The sequence below is a fragment of the Nuphar pumila genome, chromosome 13 (genome assembly GCF_984573655.1).
Source record: "Nuphar pumila chromosome 13, dmNupPumi1.hap1.1, whole genome shotgun sequence".
Classification (NCBI taxonomy): Eukaryota; Viridiplantae; Streptophyta; class Magnoliopsida; order Nymphaeales; family Nymphaeaceae; genus Nuphar; species Nuphar pumila.
This window is the reverse complement of record NC_143261.1, coordinates 79,418,734-79,437,886: the sequence shown is the minus strand read 5'-3', so window position 1 is coordinate 79,437,886 and position 19,153 is coordinate 79,418,734. Positions and strand designations below refer to the sequence as shown.

At 40.3% G+C, this 19,153-nt stretch overlaps 1 protein-coding gene across 5 annotated transcripts in view; it reads right to left on the bottom strand.

Moving 5' to 3' along the window:
* Positions 1 to 18,847, bottom strand: part of LOC149818830 (Biotin/lipoate A/B protein ligase family) — a 43,349-nt gene extending 24,502 nt beyond the window's left edge. For 4 of the 5 annotated variants that reach the window (XR_016427011.1, XR_016427013.1, XR_016427012.1 and 1 more), the window contains exons 1-3: positions 18,519 to 18,847; positions 17,204 to 17,442; positions 4,126 to 4,274 (exon numbers count right to left, since the gene is read on the bottom strand). Coding sequence is in view for 2 of the 5 variants with exons in the window: in XM_089984180.1 (XP_089840306.1) it covers positions 4,126 to 4,274; positions 17,204 to 17,442; positions 18,519 to 18,700 (570 nt within the window). In the remaining 3 variants the exon portion in view is untranslated. The remainder of the gene's footprint in view (positions 1 to 4,125; positions 4,275 to 17,203; positions 17,443 to 18,518) is intronic. The other variant, XM_089984181.1, reaches the window with a different exon arrangement.
* Positions 18,848 to 19,153: the final 306 nt, after the last annotated feature.

The window sequence follows — 19,153 nt, the reverse complement described above, 5'->3', positions numbered from 1 at the left end:
CGTCAGTCTAGTCCTACTTGCCACCTGCCCATGAAATGGGTCAGTTTCATAACAAACTGGTAGGTGCACAAATAGACAATGTAGAATAAATAAAGTAGGACATCAGTTTATTTTATTCAAAGCAGTAATAGCATTTATAATTGCAAGAAATTAAATCTGAACAACATATTCAAAGAACATCTAAACTGAAGGAAAGATACAACACAAGATGTAAACAACATTGTGTATAGTTAACTAGCATAGTTAGTTAATTAATACAAGTAAAGGACAAGCCATCATCAGTCATATTCATCTATATATACGCATGCATGAAAATATCAGTTGTTCTTATCTCAAGATTCAACTACTTTATTTAATTCATCCAGAGTCCTCGTGCAACTTTCTCCTACTTCGGGATGTTGTGTCGTCGCGCGTGCGTACGACTGTAGGTGATGTAGGACATGGGTTGTGGGGCACATGCGGGATCCGTCGTGTGAACTGCAAACAAACAAACGTGATTATTAACACCCTGCAAGCGTTGACTAAGTTGGGGTTCGAACTTGCAACGCCCCAACACAAGGTAACGTGCACTAATTGCTCCTGCCAGACAAGTGGTGCCCCCGTAGATTCCACCAAAAAGAGAATCAGGCAGAGGCATCGCCCCTGCCTGGCGGCAGGAGGGCGAGCCCCTACCTACCAAGAACAGAGAGGCAGCATGAGGGCGAGCCCCTGCCTGCCGAGAACAGAGAGGCGGCAAGGGCGTCCCTTGCTTGCCCAGAATAGAGAGGTGACAGGGGACGAACCCCTGCTTGCCGGCAACCGAAAGGGAAAGAGGGATGAATGAGAGAGAGAGGGAGAAGGAACGGCATGGGGACGTCGGCCTCCTGCCGACCTTCCGGCAAACAGAGAGAGGGAGAAGGCGCAGCAGGGGGCTGCCAACCTCCTGTCGGCCTTCCGACAAACAAAGGGAGAGGGAGGACACGTCAACGTTGTCGGCCCTCCGGCAACAAGCAGAGGAAGAAGGAGGATGTGGCAGGGACCATTGGCCTTCTGCCAACCCTCCGGCAGACCCAAACAGAGAGAGGAAAGGCTCGGCAGGGGTCGTCGGCCTCCTGCCAACCTTCCGGCATACCCAAGGGAAGAGGGAAGGGCACAACAAGGGGTCGTCGGCTCCCTGCCGACCTTCCGGCATACAACGAGAGAGAGGGGGGCCACGGCAGGGGACTACCGGCCCTCTGGCGACACAAAGAGAAAAGGAGGGTGCGGCAGGGGGGCGTCGGCCTCCTGCCGACCCTCTGACAGACAGAGGAAGGATGGAAGAAGACGAAGAAACAGAAGAAGAGAGGGTAAGGGGTTACCTGAGAGTTGGCGAGTGTTGGCGTCGAGCTCCCCTGAGAGGCGTCAGACGCAAGGTTGTCGGCACTGGGGTGCGATCGCATGTCGGGAGAGAGAAAGAGAGGAGGAGGGAGGCACAGGCAATGGAAGCCCTCCCTCCCCTCGACGTGCCTTTAACGGGGATCAGGGAGCAGAAAAGGGAAACCCCGATGGGGTTTCCTGTTTTGGCAAGGGGGAAAAGGGGAAGTGTTGCGCGGGGGGGGAGGGAGAAGGGTTTAACGAAACCCTCACCCCCGATAACCCTAGCGGATCCGGGTCCGACCCGGCTCCGAAATTATTATTTTTTTTCGAAAAACGTGGGTTTTACAATCTAACTATAGTTATTTGTTTCTTACTGCTCCATGACACTAATTATGGATCAAGATATACAAAATAACCTAAAGTAGACCTTGGCATGATCAGATATCCTGTTGATATTAACATTTGGCATGCTGACATCACCTGCTCCAGTTTTGTCAACCTGCCTTTATGGCATTTTGTTACCCCATTTTTGGGGCTGCAGCCCTAGCATATAGACCTCGGCTTCACACTTGGTTATTGTTTATAAATGCATAATATATTGCAGATCTTGGTTAAAGTGCTGAAAAGCCACAGATATATTCTCATGAATTTTTAAGATTCAATTTTGTGATCATGATCGGTTGTAAGTGTAATGAAATACAAAGAACATAAACAAATGCCTCTTATGGGCAAGCACAATACACACAAAGACCACTTACGGGTCAAGATAGAAACACAATCAGAACGCCACTTATAGGTAAGAGAGAAACATAAAAAATATGAATTTGGTATTGATAATATTCTTGAGAACAAGCTTACAATACAAGAGGGGTTTGCCCCCATGTATATACACCACACTCATGGAGGCCTTGGGACCACCCCCCAATGGCTAGAAATATAGCCATTGGGGAGGTCCCAATGACTTTATGGAGACAAGACTATAATGCCCTTAGCTTTTAGCTAAAGAGCATTATGTTAAATAAATAGAAAAAAGAAAAGGTAAAAGACTGATATGCCCTTAATGGGCACAACTAATTATTTAAAAGAAAAGACTAAAATACCCCTAATAGGTATTACTTATTACATCAATAAATATATATATATATATACTTTAACACTCCTTCTCAAACTTACTATGTAATTATTGAAACTTTGTCAAGCAAAAAATAAAACCAGAGAGGAGAAGGAAGAGTTTTCGCAAAGAAGTCAGCCAACTGAAATTTTGATGTTACATGTGGCAGGACAATGGTCTTCTTTAGGTACTCTTCACGAACATAGTAGCAATCCATCTCAATATGTTTGGTGTGCTCATGACACGTGTGATTGTCAGCTATGTAGATGATACTTTTACTATCACAACATAACCTTGAGAGTGATTGCATATGCACCCCCATGTCTTTCAATAATTTTCTCAATCACACAATTTCTGATGTTGTGATGGTCATGGCCCAGTACTCAACTTCGATTGACGATAATGACTCATGTTGTTTCTCGCATTTTCAGGACACCAATTAGTCACCTATAAAGACACAGAAACCTGTAGTTGAGCGTCTATCATTAGGATCTCCTCCTCCAATCAGAATTAGTATAAGCAATTAATTCAAGTGGGGAGAAAGAGGACAAAACAATCCCTTTAGAAACAGAATTTTGTAATATTTTGCATGTGATATTAGATCTGGTGATGGTCAAGTATGTAAGAGCCCCAATAATTTGGACATGAATGTAACCAAACCCATAAATAGCTAGATCCAGCAAGAGTTTTTTCATCTTTCTAGTTAGGTGGAGTAGATGATCCGGATTGGATCAAAATATGTTTTTTCCTGCATAAAAAAAATCAAAATAGAAGAGCACCGCTGAGACGTGGACCCTCTTATTAAACTAAGGCTCTGTTTAGGAGCCAACCGTCAGAGGATGGAGGAGAAGAGATGGGGATTCCACAGCTGCCAAATTTGTTTGGGAGCAAGGTGTTATTAGAATCGTGGTAACTAGCATGACATTCAGCGTCATCAAAACCCATCTATTTCCTCCAATGAACTGCTTTCATGAGGAGGTGGTAATTAGCAAAGTTAATGTTGACTGCTACTCCGGCTGCCCATTCAAACCTCCATCTACCTCAACAGCTACCCTTTATCATAACTGGCAACAGCTACTCGTTTCCGGATTACCAAAAGCATTCCCAAGCAAGCAACTAAAATTACAAATTTCAGAAAATCCAACTACTGCTTTTACAAATTCATGGATTCCATACTTCCTACTCCAGCTATCCTCTCCCAAACAGAACCTAAGGGCTATCTCTAAGTTTTACCAACGCATAGTCCGAAGAAAAATTTATATTACTGCCTAAACATGTTTCCTTCATATTATAAGATAGTACTTGAATCATTCAATACTTGTCTAAAATATTGAAGTTTGAACTCAAGATCAATAAATACTCCACTCTAACATCAAAATTTCACATTCTATTTTTTGCTTTTAACTATTTAAACAAAGTTTTATTATGAATAAAAAATAGCAGTCCACAGCACAAGAGTCAAAGCGAGATAGCATGAGCATCCATATTCAGTAATTTTACACTAACAGCACCTGAAATATGCACACGGAGCAAAAGCAGGAAGTGCATCACTAAGAGGGTCTTGCCACTAAACACTCAAAAGACTAATATATCAAACATCAGTACTGCAAAAGAATCAAAGGACAGACCTAAAGTAGGATTTTATCAATGAGAAAGACAATTCTCTCTGAGAACCATACCATCCGATATTTAGGCACCTTTGTTGGATGTCTTAAGTACACCATGTTACAGGCATCAAAGTCCCACAAAAATGAAGTATGGTGAACCCACCGGCTTTTTGTTATAGACTGTGCATTTCCTCCAAATTTGTGATCACCAAAGGCATAATCTGGAAAAAAAATACAAACTTTAGTGCTTCAGAACAAGCATCTTCACAGAAAAAGGGGTTTCCACTATTTTGTGTTTCACAGTTCTTTGGGAGAACATGGCACCCATGCAGGCGACGCCAGCTGGGCCATCCTTTAGGAGTACGCTTAACATGGCATGCTCATGACACCCAGCATAAATCACAAATGACAAATGCAAGAGAAGTAACAATAGTGCAATAATAGCAAAGAAAGAAAGGGGCATGACATAAGTGTTGACGTCGACTCCCATAGAGACGCTAAAACAAAAGATCTTATTCATATTAGGGTTAATCTCTTCTTAAATAGAGATTAACCGTGAGCACCAAATTACAAAAAGACCCACACAAAATAGACAATAATATGAAAACCTCAAAAGACCCTTATAAACATGTCTCAACACTCCCCCTCAAGCTGGAGCATAGATATCAATCATGCTAAGCTTGTCACAACAATGAGAGAAACTAGGTCTCGACAGAGCCTTGGTGAAGACATCAACTACTTGATCTTCGGAAGATATATGATATGTGCAAATATAACTAGTCTGAACCAAGTCACGTACGTAGTGACAGTCAACTTCAATATGTTTAGTCCTCTCATGAAAAACTGGGTTGTTGGCAATATATGTAGCAGCCCTATTGTCACATACCATCAACATAGGTAGGGATACTTTCACCTGAAGGTCAGTCAAAACTGATTTTACCCACATAATCTCAATTGCGGTCTGAGTCATAGCTCGGTATTCCGATTCAGCACTCGACCTGGCTACAACAGTTTGTTTCTTACTCCTCCAGGTAATGAGATTTCCTCCCACAAAAACACAAAATCCAGTTGTTGACTTTCTATCTTCAATAGACCCCACATAATCTGTGTCAGTATAAGCAACAACGTTCAAGGAGGAATTTTGTTTAAACAACAGTCATTTACCAGGAGATGACTTTAAGTACCTGAGAACCATCATAGCTGCATCCCAATAAACTTTGGTAGGTTTATCCATGAATTGACTGATTTTACTCACGGCTAATGAAATGTCAGGTCTAGTAACAGTCACATATAACAACTTACCCACCAAGGATCTAAAACTGGCACTATCCACATATTCAGACTTCTCATCGAACATATAAGTTTTGGGATCCATCGGAATGCTAGCTGGCTTCGCTCCTAGCATTTCAGTCTCCTTTAATAAATCCAAAACATGCTTTCTTTGTGACAAAACTAAGCCCTCTTTGTTTCTTGCCACCTCGATACCCAGAAAATATCGGAGGGGACCAAGATCTTTAATAACAAAATGTTTCTGAAGATGATCCTTTGTTGCAAAAATATCTTGGGCACTGCTCCCTATCAATATGATGTCATCGACATATACCACCATAACAACAATTTCAGCACTAGTTTTCTTGATAAACAAGGAGTGGTCGGAGGCTGACCTGACAAAGCCAAAAACCGACATTACCTCAAATAATTTATGAAACTGAGGGCTCTGCTTCAGGCCATAAATAGTCTTTTTCAACTTGCACACCTTCTGACACTCTCCCTGAACCTCAAAGCCTGGGGGTTGTTGCATGTAGACTGTTTCGTGCAAATCCCTGTACAAAAAGGCATTTTTGACATCCAAGTGAAACAAGGGACATCCATAGTGCACAACAATAGAAAGAACGAGACGAATAGTGCCAAATCGAGCAACTGGGGAAAATGTTTCAAAGAAGTCAACACCATAAGTTTGAGTATAGCCTTTTGCAACCAACCATGCTTTGTACCGTTCAATTGACCCATCCGAGTTATATTTAATGGTATATACCCATTTGCAGTCAACAATATCTGCATCAGCAGGAGGATCAATCAAGTCCCAAGTGCCCCGAGAGCAAAGGGCATCCATCTCATCCCGTATAGCCTGCATCCATTTGGAGTCAAATAGAGCTTGACTGTGATGGAGTGGAACAGAGGAGGCAGACAGAGCCAAAATAAAATTCTTCATAGATGCCCCAAGTTAACTTCTGAAACAAACTGAGAAATGGGATGAAGGGTGCACTATCTCTTTCCCTTGCGCAGAGCAATAGGAAGATCATCATCAAGAGCAGAAACTTCAGTATGCTCAGGGATACTTACCTCAGGAGAAGGGGATAATGGGGGCATGGAGGTAGGTGGTAACCTGTGAGTGTATACTATCGGAGGGTCTCGATAGCGAGACACACCAGAGGATGGAGCCAAGGACTGTGGAGGAAATGACTCTAACGGAAAAGGAGGAATCGGCAGAAGAAGGATGTCGCCATGACTATCCCGTAACCTTGGAGTAGTACTCGAAAAATATGGAATAGACTCAAAGAAGGTAACGTCCGCATTGACATACTCTTTATGGGATGTAGGGTCTTAGCAACGATATCCTTTTTTATTCTTAGAATACCCAAGGAAAACACATTTAATAAACTGCAAAGCAAGTTTATCTCGATTAGGACCCAGCTTATGCATAAAACACACACATCCAAAAACTTTAGGGGGGATAGGAAAAAGAGGAACCTCTGGATGAAGAATTTGAATTGGGATCTGGTCTTCTACAGAACTTGAAGGCATGTGATTTATGAGAAAGTTGGCAGTCAAAACTGCATCGCCCCAGTATGACACAGGCATATTGGATTGAATCATTAGGCACCGAGCAACATTGAGGATTTGTCTATGTTTCCTCTCAGCCACACCATTTTGCTGGGAAGTATGGGGACATGTAAATTGAGGTTGAATTCCATTAGTAGAATAGAATTGAAGTAAGTCTTTGGATTTGAACTCAAGAGCATTATCAGTGCGAACAATTTTAACACACACGTCAAATTGAGTCTTTATTTTAGCAATTAAAGATTTAAGAATAACAGGGACTTGAGACTGATCTTTTAACAGGAACACCCATGATAACCTTGAGAAATCATCAACAATAACCAAATAATAATGACACTGAGACCTACTAAGAATCCTACTCGAACCCCATACATCGACATGAAGAAGATCAAACAATCTTTGACTCGACGGACTCTGACTAGAGGAAAAAGAGCTTTGGCAATGTTTTCCCAATTGACATATTTCACATTGAAAAGAAACTGAAAGAGGTATATGAGAAATGACACGACGAAGTTTTGGCACTGAAAGGTGACCCAGACGATGATGCCACAGCAAAGGACTTGAGGATGATGTAACAGCAGAATAGACCGAACCCACTGATTGATGTAGATAATACACACCACCTTCTTCATAGCCGCCACCAATCCTCTTTCCCGTCAGCAAGTCCTGAAAAGTGCAACACATAGGATCAAAAATCACCCTACAATTCAGCTCTTTTGTCATTCGACTGACAGACTGTGTCACAGGGATTCGGCTAGCAGGGTGTCGCACCCGCGTCGACGCAACTCGACGCGGGTGCGGCACCGGGTGCGGTCAACCCGACCCTGGGTGCGTTGACCGCACCCAGGGTCATTTTGGTTCAGTTTTTTTTTTTGGGGGGGGGGGGGCGGGGGGGGGGGGTTAAAAAAAATCTGGAACAAAAACACAAAAAGGATGAAGAAAAGTTCTGGACCAACGAGTGATGTGTTTCTTATCCTTTTTTGTTATTGTTAGGTAGGTAGAAGGGAAGAAGAAACACCTGCAGAGAGGCGAACCGCATCTCGTGGCGATGCGAGTCGAGGGGCTTTTGCAGGGGGCAGAAAGCTCTGGTCTTCTTCGATGTGGGATTTCCATTGCGAGTGTTGTTGTTGCTCATGATGGCTTTGAGGAGCCTCCATTTAACATTTGCTCCCTCTGTTAACCTGATTTTTCTTCTGAACGCACAGACGAAATGGGCATAGAGAGAGAGAGAGGCGTCTACTGTTTCCTATCGGTCTAGGCTTGTCCTGCAGCGTGTATGCGATGAACCCGAAAAGTGTGCCTAGGGTTGAATTATTAAAAGACGAAGTTGTCGATTTAGCTTTCTTATCTTATTCATTTATTTTGCACACTGTTTGAAGCTTTTGAGTGTCAAGATTAGGGGTATCAACGGGTCGGGTTTACTAGGACCCGACCCGTACCAAGCCCTATAAGGTCAGGTATGGTGATAAATAAAAAGACCTGATTAAGATTCAGGTTCAGACCCGAAGATTCGATTAATCCCAGTATAGTTTGTGAAATTTTATGTCAGACCCAGACCCGACCTGTGTTTCGATTAAGACTCGCAATTTCTCAATGTAAATATGATAAAAAATAGTAGTTTATCCGGTATGGCCTGAATCTGGTTCATGTAGGTTTTATCGAGTTTGAGTATGGTTTTTCTTATGATGAATCTGCCTGGACCCCCGCCCGCTGACCGCGCAGCGGGACCCAAGCCGGAGGGAACCCCTGGACCCCCCTTTTATATACATATATATATATATATATATATATATATATATATATATATATATATATATATATATTATTATTTTTTTTTTTTTTTTTTTTTTTACAATTTTGCCCCTGCCGCACCCCCGCACCCAGGTTTTTTGGAAGTGTCGAATCCCCGCACCCGCACCCGCACCCATGTGACATAGCTGACAGATAATAAATTTTGTGGAAAAGGAGCATGAAGAACATTTGACAATTGAAGAGTACGGAAAATAGACATGTTTCCCTGCCCTACAATTGGGGAAGAACTGCCATCAGCAAGAATTACCCTTTTATGATCAGACACAGGTTTTAAACTTAAAAAATTACACGAATTTTCACACAAGTGTCTAGATGCTCCTGAATCAAAGATCCACCTACCACCTTGGCCAGATAGGCCATCACCTGTCGAGCACGCAACCTCAGCGACAGGAGAATTCGAAGTAGATGGGCGTAAGGCTAGAAGCTCGTCATATTCAGCCCTGCTAAGAGTTACAAAATCATTGGAATAATCTGCATCTGATTTGACCACTTGAGCCAAGGGAGCAAGCTTTGGACGTTGAAGAAGGAGGCCTGCCATATTTGTCAAAGCATCTATCTTCTAAATGACCAGATCGGCCACAGAAGGAGCACTGCAACTTGCCTCTGCCTCCAGTACCACGACCTCTTCCTCTGAAATTTGTAACAGTTCCTCGACCACGACCAAATGAAACAGATAAAGCAGAAGATTGGGCTTCCGACTGAGAATTACGAAGAAACATAGCCAGCCTGCTCAGGCGATTATATGCATCAGCAAGAGTAGGAACGTTTGTTCCTGTCAACATCTGAACTTTAGCTACCGAGTACTCTAAAGATAGTCCAGTAAGAAAGCGAGCCACCATGGTCTACTCTTGGTGAAACTTTTGTTTGTTGAAGCACAAAGGTCTATGCGCATTCAGCCTCTCAAACACAGCCTTAACGGATGCGTAGTATTGAGCCAAAGTTTGATCCCCTTGTTGCAATTGATATATTTCATGTTCTACCTGAAGAATACGACTCACATTAGTTTCTTGTGAGTATGTATCACTCAAGTTATCCCACATCTGAAGAATAATATATGAGACTATCGGCAATATGCGGATGCACACTATTCATAATCCAGGACATAAACGATATCGTTGGCCTCTTCCCACGTTGCATATATTCCAGATTTTTCTATCGGTTCAAACTCCAACAAAATATGCTTCCTGCAATGACCTGAGACGGACATCATAAATGTTCTGCTCCCCTTTTTGTGAATCAGCCATTACGACCAATAGTTATAAAAATCACAGTAGTCAAGTGACCTTCACACAATCTGATATTCAGACTTTAGATCAGATGCACTAATAAAGCTTGATAGAACAGATTGGGCAGTCGCAGCTTTCAGCAATCACGTCCAAACAATTCTCAAAAAACAAACTCATCCACAACACTGACCTACCTGTCCACACGACTTGATCCAACACCTGACGTGATCTTAGATTTCAGATCAGCCAAAAAAAACTCGACTGCTACTCGATCTAGGGCAACCTTCACTTTTTTTTCGACATCAACACCAATGGTCAGACCTAATCCAGATTTCTGTCACGACACCATACTTGTTTTAATGGTGTTGCAGCTGACAGAAACCTAGCATCAGGTCTGACCCTTCTGTAACCGACGTCCTCCTCCCAAAGGAAGCAGATCTAATCGATGATGAAGAAGCTAAGGCACCTACCATATCTGCCGCTGCTGCCGAAGAAGGAGATGAGGTGACGTCAATATGCCTCAGGCGAGAAGGACCTCACCATGCTCTGATACAATGTTGACGTCGACTCCCATAGAGACGCTAAAACAAAAGATCTTATTCATATTAGGGTTAATCTCTTCTCAAATAGAGATTAACCATGAGCACCAAAATACAAAAAGACCCACACAAAATAGACAATAATACGAAAACCCCAAAAGACCCTTATAAACACGTCTCAACAATAAGTAATGGAGCTATAGCATTAAATAGGCAAATCCCATATGTTCCGAGTATGTTGTTGGCAAGAATGTTCAGAGGTATCCATACTCGCTGGTAGCCATACTCACAAGTGGTCTTGCTAACATCTTTCTTGCAATGTTTGCTTGGGAATTGTTGGCCACTAAATGCCATAAGCCTACAACAGTTACTTTCAGTCTTTGTTTGCTTTGGTTCTTTTCCATACTAGTGATTGTGCCTAATAATGTAAATGTGTCCCATTACATTACCACTAAAGGCTAGTTTGGTCGCCTACACCACTTGGGTGCTGCACATGCTCCCATATAACAATGAATGTGTGACACGTGGATCTCATATAAAATATAGAAGACCATTTACCCACTTAAAAGAATATTGCCAGGTAAATATTTGATTTATAAAGAAACAAAAGTTCATGCATTTATCATCACCTTCCTCCCAAGATTTAAAGATTTGTATATTCAAGAAAGCAAAGCTGCAACCTTAGAAGCATTAACTAGAAAGGACAAGGCCTGTAATTTTGAGAACAATGCCAAATTCACAATTTCAGAGAAGGCAACATGATGTGAAACTGTGAGCTATGGTTCCTTGTTCTTTTGGAATGATTAGAGTTGAAAAAGATATGTTCAAAGTGATAAGCTGTTGAGAAGTCTCTCTTCTCTAGGAACGAAGCAAGGATCATGTTTCTAATTCGAGGAGGGATTCTGTGTTGGCCACTGGGTTCATCAACTGGGGTCAAAATGACCATTTTTCCTACCAAGGTGGAGACCTCTTTTTCAGACAACTTGCCCCAAAGGAGTCCACGAGATTTGATAGGTTTGTGTTCTTTTGAAGAAAGGGTTGAGGTAGGGGCATCTGATAGAATTTCCCCTCATTTATGGAGATGGAGGGTGCACTGTCATTTGGATGGTTGGAACTAACAATGAAATCATTTGTGGTCTTCTTCATTATTTGGAATCATTTTTCACTCTCATTCCAATGAGACATCATATTCAAAAAATGAGTGTAGCTGAGATGCATATGCTGAGATGGATGTGTGGAAATACAATAAAAGATAAGATTCGGAACGAGGAGATACGTAAGAAGGTAGGCGTTGCACCCATTGAAAATAAGATGAGAGAGAATCGTTTACGGTGGTTTGGACATATTCGACGAAGGCCTAATGATGCTCCAATTAGAAGGATGGAGAAATGGGAAAATATATTAGTTAAAAGAGGTCGAGGTAGGCCTAGGAAGACATGGATGGAGGTGATAGGAAAGGATATGAATGCTTTGAACCTCACCGAGGACATGGCATTGGATAGAAATGAATGGAGGAGAAGGATTCATGTGGAAGACCCAGAATGATTTTCTTTGTTGGTTCATATCGCCGACCCCAATTGTTTTGGGATGAAGGCGTAGTTGTTGTTGTTGTTGTTGTATTCCAATGAGAATCACCAGTAGAAGCATGCCATCTCTTATGGCACATTTGGCACACGATTGCAGGCCTATAATTGGAGGAAGATGCACCATCATAACTATATGAAGGTGGAGTTAACAAAGTAAATAATAAAACATGTCCTACTTGATGAAACTGTTCTCCTTCAAAAAAATTGTTTGCTTTGTCCAATTCCTCAAGGCATATTCACATGACCGCAGCCATGATATGTATTTGTTGCAAGCATCAAAACATCATGCTGGTCACGTGCATCATTCTTTTCCAATCAATTTCCAGGGATAAATATGGCCAGCATGATCAAACAACATGGCATATAGCGCTTTGAAATCGATACTTGGAACTTTTCCAATTATCATGGTGACCAAGATCTTGTGCTCAAATCCAAGATCATGAAGTGTTTACCTAATGATATCACTTTCTATAATTGTAACTATCACAACAAATTGAGATGTAATGAATTTAATGTGATTCAAGTAGTTCATCACTTCAAGTTTCCACGTCAATTGTTGCCATACTCCAGTTGATAAAACTTGGAAGTGAAATTTTGTTCAAACCACTTAGTAAATGCTCCATAGTTCAATGACTTTTTTACTTCTTGGGCTTTGAAGCAGTAACTTTCCTACACAATGTGGCTATGATGTAGGCAACCAAACATTGGCTTTATATGAAGCGATAAAGTTTGTTTGTTCTTCAAGAAAATTTTCCGGTGTACTTTTCAATCGCATAGTCCAACAAACAAAACTGGGAATGGAAACTTGTTCAAACCACTTGTGCAAAATAGCCCACCGTAATCGATGTTTTAACCTACTGAAAATTGAAGTAGAGCTTCCCTAGACAATGTGACTGTGATGAAGGAAATCATGGATTGGCCATTTCTATACCAAGTGACAAAATCTGGGTTCCTGCTTGAGACAACCATCTTGTCTTATTTTTCATCTTCTACTTCTTCAATCCAGACCCCTTAGATGGCAGATGGAATCTATCAAAGTGCCCCATTAAATCATGAGAATTAAGAAATAAATGGTTTGTTGAAAATGGAAGAATCCAATTTTCCAATGCTAAAGTGAGTTATGTTGTGTGTTCCTGAGTGGAGCTGTGTTGTGAAGGTGTTGAGTGGGTATTGTGTGTTAAGGGTCGTGGAGTGCTACTGTGTATGGTGTGAACGAGCATGGTCAAGTAGCTAGGAAGAAGCCGGTAACTATGAATGCACCTTTTATGAAGATAAACCATATTTTAGGGAGGGAGAGAAGAAGTCCACCGAAGTAGAGTTGGTCCAACCGCTAGCTTGTTTTTGACACCTATAGAGATGAGCGATTCAAATCAATGATAAGACTAGCAGTGAAGCTTCTGAAGAAGTGAAGTCCTATACTCGAGGGGAGAGAACTGTAAGTTTGTAATTATGAATGATCCTCTCCCTACCATTTTCAATAAGGTCACTCAAGAATCAAGCCAATCTCTAATAAGAGTATGGAAGTCCTGACTACTCCAACTACAGATGTTGACCTACCTATTGCAATAAGGAATTCTTCTAGAGCATTTGTGACTAATTATGAGTCAAACACTATTTCAAAAGTGCAGAAGAAGTTGTGCGACATCCTCAATAGAGAGAAGCCATGATAAATGAATTAGACATCCTTACCAAAAGAATACATACTAAGTTATATCCATGAAAAAAGGAAGAAAATGGAATGCAAATAGGTATACACACTTAAATTCAAAGTTGATGGATTCTTTACAAGATACTTTGGCTAAGGGATATAGTCAGATGTAAGGGATTGACTATCATGAAACCTTTACACCAACAGCCAAGTTAAACTCTTTAAGATTATTTATAAGTTTGGCAGCACACAAGGGCTGGATGCTACATCAATTAGTTGCAACGAATGCATTTCTTCATAGAAGCTTGAATGAAGATATATACATTTTTCTTTCCTTAGGGCAAGCAAAAAAAAGCTATACATGAATTCAAGCAGTCCCCTAGAGCATGGTTTGAAAGGTTTAGTAAGGCAATAATCCAAATCGAATATAAAAAGACTATCAATGATTAAAAGTGAGAAGACTCCGATATTTTTAGCACATGTGATTGCTATTGTGAACACAAGTGATGATGTATTAGAAATAACAAGACCTAAAAAGCATCTTCATGACCTGATATAAAATATTAGGATCTTCTACATTCCTTTCTAAGCAAAGAAGTCCTTAGATCAAGAAAAAGGATCTTATTATCGCAAAGAAAAATATGCTAGATTGGCTAAAAAAGACTGTGATGCTAGGGTGCAAAAGTGTGGGCAGCACAATTGAACCAAACCACAAACTTGGAAAGGTGGAAAGTTGAATATATAGCTAGGTATCAAGGACCAGTTGGCAAGTTTATTGATCTAATCATTACTCGGCCAGATACAGTTTACGCTGCTAGTGTTATCACTTATCAGTCAGTTTATGCTCACTACCTCAACATGGGCAGATGTATATTTTATCTTAAGAGACTTGAAGCAGAATCTCAGCAAAGGAATTTCATAAACTAATCATAGTCATTTTTAATGTTGAAACATACACAGATGTATATCAGCTGCCTCCTTAGAAGATAGAACATCTAGTTATTATACTTTTGTTGGTGGAAACCTAGTTGTCATGGAAAAGTAAAAAATGGATATTTATTTCTAGATCTAGTGATCTTGGAGACTTCTCCATTCCTTTTCATGAGATGAATCGTGACTTCATGCGCAAGATTCAAAAGAAAGAAAATGCAGAGGTTTTGAAGAAAATGGAATCAAGAAGGGCAGTTGGCCCAGATGGTATACCTATCGAGGCTTGGAAATGCTTGGGAGAGAAAGGTTTAGAATGGTTGACAAATCTTTTTCTTTTTAACAAGATTTGTCGAACAAATAAGATGCCTAATGAGTGCAGGAAGAGTACTTTGGTGCCTCTATATAAGAATAAAGGTGATATACAAGATTGCACAAACTATCGTGGTATAAAACTCATGAGTCATAATATGAAACTTTGGGAGAGGGTGATTGAGTCTAGGTTGAGGAAGGTTGTCATGATATCGGAGAATCAATTTGATTTTATGCCTGGAAGATCAGCTATGGAAGCTATACATCTTCTTAGACAACTTATTGAGAGATATAGAGAGAAGAACAAATATTTGCATATAGTTTTTATTGATTTGGAGAAGGCATACGATAGAGTACCTAGGGACGTTCTCTGGTGGACAATTATGAAGAAAGGTGTTTCTCTCAAGTACATTAGTAATAATTAAAGATATGTATGAAGGAGTGGTAACCAATGTCCGCACTTGTGGAGGGGTGACAACCAATTTTTCTATAACAGTTGGGTTATATCAAGGATCTGCTTTAAGCCCTTTTCTATTTGCTATAGTGATGGATGAGCTTACGAGATCAATTCAAGAAAATGTGTCGTAGTGTATGTTGTTTGCTGATGATATTGTTTTGATTGATGAGTCTAGAATTGGGGTTAATGCTAAGTTAGAATTATGGAGACAGACATTGGAAGCAAGAGGTTTTAAGTTGAGTAAGAGTAAGACAAAATATATGGAATGTCGGTTTAGTAAGCAACGAAGTAGTGATGGGAGTGTAGTGAAGCTTGGTGAGCAAGAAATACTGGTGGATGATTGTTTCAAATATTTGGGATCTATCATTCAAAAGTATGGAGAAATTGATGGAGATGTAAATCATAGGATAAAGGTTGGGTGGATGAAATGGAAAAGTGCAACTGGAGTGTTGTGCGATCGTAGAATGCCATTGCGGTTGAAGGGAAAGTTTTATAGGACGACAATTAGGCCTGCTTTATTGTACAATACGGAATGTTGGGCCGCCAAGAGACATCATATTAAAAAAATGAGTGTAGCTGAGATGCGTATGCTTAGATGGATGTGTGGAAATACAATAAAAGATAAGATTCGAAACGAGGAGATACATAAGAAGGTAGGTGTTGCATCCATTAAAAATAAGATGAGAGAGAATCATTTACGGTGGTTTGGACATATTCGGCGAAGGCTTAATGATGCTCCAGTTAGAAGGATGGAGAAATGGGAAAATATATTAGTTAAAAGAGGTCGGGGTAGGCCTAAGAAGACTTGGATGGAGATGATAGGTAAGGATATGAATGCTTTGAACCTCACCGAGGACATGGCATTGCATAGAAATGATTGGAGGAGAAGGATTCATGTGGAAGACCCAGAATGATTTTCTTTTTTGGTTCATATCGCCGACCCCAATTGTTTTGGGATGAAGGCGTAGTTGTTGTTGTTGTTGTTGTTTGTATTTCTAGATCTAGTGATGATGCTAAGTAACTAGTTACAGCACTAGGTATGTGCGAAGGCTTGTGGTGGAAGCCCATCTTGAGTGAGCTTAGAGTAAAGGTTAAGATGCCCATGGACAATAAGGCAACAACTCAAATTGTGTTAGATCTTGTATACCATGAAAAAATCAAGCACATTGATATAGAATGCCATTTCATCTAAAAAACAGAGGAAAGATTGTTTCACGCTATTCAAATTGTTTTAATTTATTCACATGCAATGTCAACTTCAGTTTGTTGATATTCTAACAAAAGTTATGCGAAGATCCAGAGTCAAAGAGTTTATAATCGAGTTAAGGATGAAGTCAAGGAAATTATAAGCAAGTTGGGAATGACTGACTTCTTCTTCCCAACCTGAGGGTAGAGTTATATTTGTCCTTTAGTTGTAAAACCCTAAACATGACGTACATAATGTTGTTTTGAAAGAAAAAATGGAACAAATATGTGTGCTCTAAGTTCTTCTCTTCTTCTTTCTCATAATAAGTTTTTCTTATTTTATTGTTTTTTTGTCTTCCTTGTAAAATCATTCAAAATATAGATTATCCGCTTTCAAGAGGTATGATGTGTAGGCAAAAATTACCTAATTATAAACACAAGAATGTGGAAATGCCATAATATTCTAATGGTTATTTGTTACCACATTTGGTTAGAAACTTTGGGCATGCATTTCAGTTCTTTGCACCATTCTACGAATTAAACTGCACTATATAATAAAATGCTGAAATATTTATCTGCCTCAGTCAATAAGGGAAAAAGGAAACAAATTTGCATACCATTCTCACGAAGGTTGAAATTATTAACCACTCCAAGCACTTCTGCATAGAACTGACCCGTCCAAGACATGATTGGTTGCGGGAAAGGCTGCAACTCATGAATTGCATCCTTGTTGCATATGAATGTGACAAAAATAGTATCTGCATCAACAATTACAGTTCCTCCTCCACTGAATCTTCTAATTACAGGTATCCCATCACTTATTACTTTCTCAACTTCAATTAGCTGGGATAAGTTCCTATAAAGTTTAGTTAGAAACGGAATTGTATTCCATATAAAATTGTGCAACACAAAGGACTCTGAATTTGGAAAAGTGACACCTTGCCAAACATAGTAACTCATTGACCCTCGCACAATGTTGTGGTGCAGCCCTATAATCACAAGATTCACAACAAGATCTCCTGGACTTGTTCACAATCAAATTTAGAATTTATTGTTTGTAAAAAGTCGCTCACATGGCCTCACAATTAGTTATGTAACTTTCCAACTCAAGAAGCTTTTGGTTTGAAAGCTCCACACAAGATAATGAGCAGCTTTCAGTGTGATGTTTTATTTAAGCTACGATATCATCTCATTCGATCTACAGTGAAGAGCACAGGATATGATATCCCTTCAATGACATGGCTGCCAACCACTTGAAGGAAGGGAAAAACATAATGCAACAGGGATACTGAAAACTACAAAACAAGCCAAACATAATGATAAGATCCTATAAATTAATGGGAATTATATGGGAAAGCTAGGAACCAAACCGGATAACAAATTCATGGAAGCAAGAAAAGCAAAGTAGGAAAAGTTGTACTGTGGAGTACATTGAAAGTTGTTCCCAAAATTTCCTGCTTTTTCTGGATTAGTGGGTGCATTGAAAAAAAAAACTATGCGTGGCAGAAGAAATCCAGGTAACCCAGTTCGCCAGTGACCACATTACCTAAACTGAGGTTTTCTGAAAGGTGAGGGCACCGCCATGAGTTTATGGTTCTAAATCTAATCCACTACTAGTAAACGCATTTGGCAAAAGGAGATTTGTTACTGCTTCGAAACCCAGACACCTTGGTTAAACCCCAAAATTTTACAGATTTATTGGATTTAACAAACAAAGCAACCAAGTATATGGTGTTCAGTCATGGGCTTTTATAAATGAGAAAACTGCCTCCCCATCGCAAGTCTCTAACGATGAGGCAAAATTTCCATGAAAACTCGGCCAGAAACCAGTATTTTCAAGTTGGGTATCATGACTTCTACCCAAAAAACAAACAGATTTAAGGAACAAAGAAGTAGAGAACAAGAAAACGAATGGGAAGAGGAGATTATTACCCCGATCGGCCCGAGACTATGGTAGGAGAATCGGTCCCGTCGTTGACGATGCACCAATTTTTGGAGGATTTGCGGAGGAGCTTCTCCTCTAGGATGAGTTGATCAAAGATGGGTTTCCCCTTGAATCTCAGGAGGTTCATTAATGGTAGAACACACCCTTTGCCAATGCGTGCTGCACCCATCTCTCTCTCTCTCTCGTAAGTCTAGTGTGTCCCGTATCTCTCTCTTTGACTGTTGTGGTGTTCAAAATGGTTCTGGCATCTCTCTCGTTGGCTCGATCAACAACATTCCCATGCATCTGCATTCTGAGACCGGAGTATACCTTAGTCACAAAGACACACGACGATAAGGGTATGTCACTCGCATTCTTGATGCGGACTCGAGAAATTTTCTATAAGTAGGACACGATGACACGAGTACGTAAAAAAATATTGCAAGTTGTGCAAAAAATAAAAAAAACTAAGTCATACTTACGGGTTACATCAACCAATTTCATTTTCACAAACTCACAATTCACGCTTTCACAATCACAGCCTCAAGCAATCAAGCATCTGTTGAGAGAAACTAGAGTATAAGCAACAAAAATGACAAATATAAACAAGTTAATCATCATTATTAATTGGAGAATATTCAGT